Consider the following 7546-nt stretch of genomic DNA (forward strand, 5'->3'; position numbering starts at 1 on the left):
TATTATTACGTATATAAAGTGTGTGTGTGTGTGTGCCAGCCCACCCTTAAATGGACTTTTAAATATACTAATTTATCTAATATTACCTATTATAATATAAAATGTGTGTGTGTGGTCAGCACCACTCTTAAATGGACTTTTAAATATACTAATTATCTAATATTACCTATTATAATATAAAACTGTGTGTGTGTGTGTGTGCCAGCCCACTCTTAAATGGACTTTTAAATATACTAATTTATCTATAATTACCTATTATATATATAAAATGTGTGTGTGTGTTCCAGCCACCTTAAATGACTTTTAAATATACTAATTTATCTAATATTACCTATTATATATTATAATGTGTGTGTGTGTGTGCAGCCCACTCTTAAATGACTTTTAAATATACTATTTATCTATATACCTATTTATAATATATAAATGTGTGTGTGTGTGTGCCAGCCCACTCTTAAATGGACTTTTAATATATACTTAATTTATCTAATTTCCTATTATATATATAATGTGTGTGTGTGTGCTTCAGCCACTCTTAAATGGAGCTTTTAAATATACTAATTTATCTAATATTACCTATTATATATATAAATGTGTGTGTGTGTGTGCCAGCCCACTCTTAAATGGACTTTTAAATATACTAATTTATCTAATATTCCTATTATATATATAAAATGTGTGTGTGTGTGTCCAGCCCACTCTTAAATGGACTTTTAATATACTAATTTATCTATATTACCTATTATATATATAGAATGTGTGTGGTGTGTGTGCGCAGCCCACTCTTAAATGGACTTTTAAATATACTAATTTATCTATTTCCTATTATATATTAAATGTGTGTGTGTGTGCCAGCCATCTTAAATGGTTTTAAATATACTAATTTATCTAATATTACTATTATATATAAATGTGTGTGTTGTTGCCAGCCACTCTTAAAAATGGACTTTTAATATATAATTTATCTAATATTACCTATTATATATATAAATGTGTGTGTGTGTCCAGCCCACTTTTAAATATACTAATTTATCTAATATTACTATTATATATATAAATGTGTGTGTGTGCCAGCCCCTTAAATGGATTTTAAATATACTAATTTATCTAATATTACCTATTATATATATAAATGTGTGTGTGTGTGCAGCCCCACTCTTAATGGACTTTTAAATATACTAATTTATCTAATTTACCTATTATATATAATGTGTGTGTGTGTGTCCAGGCCACTCTTAAATGGACTTTTAATATCTAAATTATTATATTACCTACTTATAATTATAAATGTGTGTGTGTGGTTCCAGCCCATCTTAATGGACTTTTAATATACTAATTTATCTAATTTACTATTATATATATAAATGTGTGTGTGTGTGTGTGTTCCAGCGCCACTCTTAAATGGACTTTTAAATATACTAATTTATCTAATATTACCTATTATATTATAAATGTGTGTGTGTGTGTCCAGCCCACTCTTAAATGGACTTTTAAATATACAATTTATCTAATATTACCTATTATATATATAATGTGTGTGTGTGGTTGTGGGACGGACATTCTCTGTCAGGTCTCCTGCCCTTCTAGCCCTATACATTACATAATTACTAGCCTAATTCACATGTTACTTTAGTTGCACGTTAAGCAGAATCCTACATTCGTATTCACTGAGGTATAACTAGAATTATGTTACATAATACAAAATATCTGCTTTTTCTACAGGTTTATGGGTCCTGCCTGGGACTTTGCCTGCCTAGTGATCTCAAGTCTCTCTCTGTGTCACTGAGCTGACAACAAATAGTATGCCTGAAATGACGTATTTTCAGGTCAGTGTCTAACTGGTTATTTGCAAACAAATAGTTTTGTTTTTGAGACCCTGATTTTTATGTCCAGCCTTGTTGTTTGTTTCTATAGCTGGACACCAGCTAAAGTTGTCCAAACTTTTGCATGGAGGAAACTTTTGGTACATATAGTAAATGATGTTCTTATTATTTACAATATATATTTAAAAACATTTTGCAATTGGTAATTTTTAATGGATTTTCAATTATTTTGCTTTTTGTTCCGCAGCTCTCTCTATTTTTGAATTTTAGCAGCTATCTGGTTGCTATGGCCTTATTACCCTTAGCAACCAGGCAGTGCTTTGAATGAGAAACTGGAATATGAATAGGAGAGGGACTAAACAGAAAGATAAGAATGCAAAGTAGCAATTACTGCGACCCCCACTTGAAAGATGGTGTAGAAGAGGAAGGAAAAAAGAAAAAGACTAATTGCATATTTGCTAAGAATAGGCCATTCTATAATATACCAAAAGTTACCTTAAAGGTAAACCACCTCTTTAAAGCTAATTTGTATTTGTAAATGGGAATGTATTGCTGGGTTTGCTGGCCACTTGCCCAAGTGAAGGGAAAAATAATTGTGTTAATAAAATGTCTTTTTCTAGCCATGCTCCGAATGTCAGAGGGCCACGTACTTCCCGAACTAAACAAGGTAATATGGTCTTTTAACTGAACATTACAAACTAGCTTTGCCCCTGATTCATTTGGAAACTGTGGGCAGGGAGTGGCATGTTGGTTTAGAAGATGTCACAGGTCCAGACTGGGATTTTGGCCCTGCCAGTTACAGTACACAGAGATCCAAAGAGCCCCCATAGGCCCAATAAATAGTGAATGTCTATAGCATCTTATAGTAGTCCCTTTGGCATTTGCCAGAACCATCAAATTTACAGTCTGGGTTTCAGAAGTAAACATTAAAGGGAGGAACTGGGTAAAATAGCGCTTTGGGGAGAGCAATGAAACGCTTTCACTGTTAGGTTCAAAGGGGCGGGGTTGGTTTGAATGATCAGAGGCCATGGATCTTATAGGAAGATGGGGTGGAATAAAATGTTGCACCGCTAGCAAGAAGGATAAGAGAACAATCAATAAGCGCCACAGCAAAAGGAATGGCTGATCAGAGTTCTAGGACTGGGAACACAAAAGTGCTGACTGAGTGAGGTTTGGCTGTAGTAAAGTAGTAGTAAAGAGTGTGGATTACCCTGTAAGGATTAAAAGGGGCTTCAGGCCTGTCCCTGCCCTAATGCATACCATAGGAAAAGTTTATTTTTCTCCTCTCTTCTAAGCCTTCATTGAAGATCATAGTAGACATAATATTTAACATGGGAAAAGTAAGAGTGGTGTTTAAATGTAGCGCCCCACTGACCTGTAAAATAATGCTTCATTTATAAGAGATTCTGAAGACCTAGTTAATCTTTTTCATCCCTGCAGAGAGCCCACTGCTGTTTCCCTACTACCCTGAAAAGTCTTTGCACTCTGTGAAAAGGCAAATGGAAGCTGTCATTGACCACTGTTTGACTAAACCAGCAGTAAGCATATGTACACTGTATTATTCTCCTGATTGGTGAGAATAATCCCTAGCGATGTATAGGCTGTAGCAACACACCTGTCATTTCATATAGAACCACTTGACTGACATGGCAGTTTGATGGGAAAAGGGTACAATTGCTTTATTATGATTGGCTAGGTTGGGAAGGATCATGGTGGTGCATAGACTGGATGTTTGGTTCATCTTGCATAGGTGGGTTATGGCAGGCATTGTTAGTGTGGTGCCTCTGGTGGATGCAGGTTAGCAAATGTTGCGTGTTGATTGGCTGCTATGGGTTCCTAGAATTGGTACATACTCCATGCTTTTTATTACATTACAAAATCTAATCACCTGATTACATTTCTGATTTCCACATAGAATTAAACAGATGAATGTTTTGTCCCAAACTGAGTGTTGAACTACGATGGCAGTAACATGTATCTTACATTGCAGCAAATCATAGGAATGTCTGTGCAACAAAAGCGGTGCCTTCCCTTGTACCAAGTGCCTGCAAGGTTGCTTCATTGGACTTTTGTATGCTTACAGCTGGAACGACAAGTCCGCATGCTGGAGAGCTCGTCCTCTAAAGTGTTCCTACTTGGGCAGCCAACTGATCTGTCACGGTGAGAGATGTACTGGGAGCCATAGCTACACACTGATCTGTTGGTACTATGTAATGTCACTGGCCATAGAGCTCTGTAACTTGCTAATGTGATGCACAGAGCAGTGGTAGTGTGACCATCTTCCTGCTGCATCAGGAAAACAAAGGAGCCATGCAGTTCTTTGTACAGAATCCACTGATGTGGAAAGTACTTTGTAATGCAGTGAACTCCATCTACAGGGGAACATTGAACATAAGGATCTATCCATATATCGTGTTACGTGGATATCTCTCCAGGCTGAAATACAGACCATGAATGCCAATTTGATGCGCAAGACTAATTACCTTTACTGTTTTCAGGTCCAGAAATGATGCACTTTTAGCTGTGAGTATTGGAAACTCTTTAAACAGCAGTGCTGCTGAAGACACAGAAACCAAGTGAGCATTTTTTTTAATAAACATACAAGAATGCTCTAATGGGGAGGCTTAAAGGTGAAGGAAAGGCAAATTTACTTGTGGGGTCTAATAAAAATGTTTAGTTCATTACAAGAGTTTAGTACATTGCCTTTATTGCTGAAATAATGCACATAGGGGTCATCTTTCTACTCTCTCCAACCTTTAGCTCCTACAGCTGTTTAGATGCACGTTTCTATGACGACGATATCCTGACTGTGGTGTTTAGGGACAACTCTGAAGTGGAAAGGAAGGATAGGGTATTGGCTCAGCTGCCACTCTCTTCCCTGTATAGTGATGAAGAAACAGAAGATGGCTTCCCCTGGGACACGAGCAAAAGGTGGGTGCAGTCCACTGAAAAGCGCTACGCTGCACAACACACACCTGAACACAGTACTAGTAGCTTTCACATTCATGTGCCATGCAGTTGTTATTTTTTTCTGTTGGGTTTATTTGTGTGCCATGCAATCCTTTACAGGGCGTTTGTGTGAGATTTATTGAGTAGCTGCTGCTTCACTGGGGATCTGCCTGACCAAATGTTGAACCAAAGAAAGTTAAAAAAGAACTCTGAAGGATGATACAAATTGCTGGGGTGATTAATCTGTTTTTTCTTGTATTTTTCCTGTATTTGTGGAGAGTCAGGGGCGGCTGCTGGAGAACATGAAGGCGCACTGTGTCTCTGTGGCATACGCAAAGTTGCATGTGTGGTGAGTATATTTCTAGTGTTAAAGGAATACTGTAATGGGATAACACGTTTTATTTTTTTCAAAACACTTGAGTAAATAGAGCTTCTCCAGCAGAATCCTGCATTGAAATCTGTTTTTCAAAAACACAGATTTTATTTTATATTTAATTTTGAAATTTCACATGGGGCTAGCCATATTCTTCATTTCCCAGGGTGCCACAGCCATGTGACCTGTGCTCTGATAAACTTCAGTCTCACTGTACTGCTGCGCTGCAAGTTGGAGTGATATCACCCCCCAGCAGCCGTTCAGCAGAACAATGGGAAGGGAGCAAGATAGCAGCTCCCAGTGGGTATCAGAATAGCACTCAATAGTAAGAAATCCAAGTCCGGCTTGGGACTCCTCCAGTTACATGGGAGTAGAAGAAACAATAGGTTACCTGAAAGCAGTTCTAATGTGTAGCGCTGGCTCCTTCTGAAAGCTCAGACTCGGGCACAATGCACACCAATGTTACAGCTAAAAAAAATACATTTGTTGGTTCAAGAATAACATTTTAAATGGTAGAGTGAATTATTTGCAATGTAAACGGTGTAATTTAGAAATAAAAAGTACCCCATAAAAATCATGACAGTATCCCTTTAATATTGTTTTACTGCTACTTCCTGTTCTACAGAACCAGTGAGGGTGATTCAGCTGACGTTGGAAAGTGTATAAAGTTACAGGACAAGAAATGTCCCCCATGAACTCAATCACTAATTTCATTTTTATAGCCGGGGTTCTTGTGTTTTGTAATGCCTCATAGCAGTTTAAGGGCAAAGCTACATAGGAGGTTTAGATCAGATTTTGTTGGGTCGGCACATACGTGAAAGAAATCTGCAGGGTTGCAATAGACTAAATTTCTTACCTTTAAGACAATATTTGTGTTGGCATGTCACTGTATAGGAAAATAAATATGCATTCACCTTCCAATATTAGGCACTTATTATAGTAAAATAAACAATGGTGGGTTTTTTACCCTATTCACAAATCTAACTTGGTGGGAAAATTAGATTTTGTATAAAAGTTATTAATTTCTGTATCTATCTTCAGCTCAGTTCAAACCTGCGCCATGTGTGAGTCTTTGAGATGGATGCAGAAGATGATGGGGAAGAGGAAGAAGAAGAGATTCTGCATTCTCAGGATGTGACAGAGGAAGAGGAGGAATTAAACCAGTCTGCGGATGATGGACAGACAAATTCAGCGGAAGCAGTTGATGTGACAGAGGAAAGCTTGGACTCCTGGTACCGCCAGTCTCACAAAGAGGAAATGTGAGCCCTACTGAATGCCAAATGCTATGGAGAGGATTTGTATAGAATCCAGGGATGTGTAAATAATTAACCTTTTACCTTAGAGGTGCAGCGATTGCAGATATTGCAGTGCTTGTTCCTGAACACACAAATCTCTCGCACACTGAGCAGAACCTGAAGTGATACAAGCAGAGAATAATACAGACACAATAAATAACAAGCTACACAAAGAAACTGAAATTCTATTCTTACATGAAAGCACCAGAATGGCACTATCACTTAAATGTGAACATATTTGGGTCCCATCTCCTGGGGAACTTAGAGATCTAGGGACACTAGCCGACTAACATATCCAGAACTGCCCAAAATAAACTCCAATATTAGATTCTGTACCGAGTGTCACCAGGGGCACAGGAGAGGCATTCATTCCAGCAGTACCGGGCTCACAAACCCCCCGGCATGACCTGACACACTTCTCTATAAACTGCAAAACAGCCATAGTGTTCCTCTCTGTGAGCTGTTTTTGATGGCATTACCTGTTCATGTTCTGTATTGTTACCCACAGTCAGTTCATTTAGAATGATCTGGTTCCCTTGCATGTTGAACCGATGTCTAGAATGCCCCTTTCTCCACATTGGCTCTGAGCTCTGATAACTCTTCCTTTGTCTAACCCTACAATCCTAACAGTATATTACAGCACTGTGCTATTCAACTTTTTACACATAGTAGGAGGAATATTAGGATACTGCATGTTTAAAGGACAGACTTTAAAACTTTACCAGTCTGGGGGCAGTATAAAAATCCCTCATATCGACACATCTTGTCCATAAGCCTCCAGTTGAACAGCCCAGACTTTGTTCTTCATGAATGATCAGTTAAGCAGCCATTGTCACCAGCTTCTGCTTAAACCATCACCTTCTCTAAAAAACACTGGGTAAATTGCATGTGGGCAGTAAACAATGGCAACCAATCAAATTCATGCTTTCATTGTCCTACAGCTGTCTGAAAATACCTTACTATTTATTGATTGCTATGGGTTGCTACAGGTGCAGATTTGCTCAGCTGTGTAGAGACACCTGGTTTCAGTGTGCTTCCATTTACAGAAATGTTCCTTATATTTTGCAGCCACCTGTAGATTTCATTCTATGTAGGTTAATTACATT

At 37.9% G+C, this 7546-nt stretch overlaps 1 protein-coding gene across 7 annotated transcripts; it reads left to right on the top strand.

Moving 5' to 3' along the window:
• Positions 1-1720: 1720 nt before the first annotated feature.
• Positions 1721-6617, top strand: LOC116406484 (anaphase-promoting complex subunit 4-like). Of its 7 annotated transcripts, none has more exons than XM_031896639.1 (7): positions 2362-2490; positions 3264-3361; positions 3814-3983; positions 4322-4399; positions 4584-4754; positions 5051-5121; positions 6187-6275. In XM_031896639.1, exons 1-6 carry the CDS (start codon positions 2430-2432, stop codon positions 5076-5078), a joined length of 606 nt encoding a protein of 201 aa, XP_031752499.1. In that variant the 5' UTR covers positions 2362-2429; the 3' UTR covers positions 5079-5121; positions 6187-6275. The 7 variants fall into 7 exon arrangements, 3 of the variants coding, with proteins under 3 accessions (XP_031752499.1, XP_031752500.1, XP_031752498.1); XM_031896640.1 differs by having other exon boundaries at positions 5057-5121; XR_004221229.1 differs by lacking the exon at positions 3264-3361 and adding an exon at positions 1721-1826 and having other exon boundaries at positions 2444-2490; positions 4584-5121; positions 6187-6617.
• The last annotated feature ends 929 nt before the right edge of the window (positions 6618-7546 follow it).

Source organism: Xenopus tropicalis, chromosome 2 (genome assembly GCF_000004195.4).
Source record: "Xenopus tropicalis strain Nigerian chromosome 2, UCB_Xtro_10.0, whole genome shotgun sequence".
In the NCBI taxonomy this organism is placed as follows: domain Eukaryota; kingdom Metazoa; phylum Chordata; class Amphibia; order Anura; family Pipidae; genus Xenopus; species Xenopus tropicalis.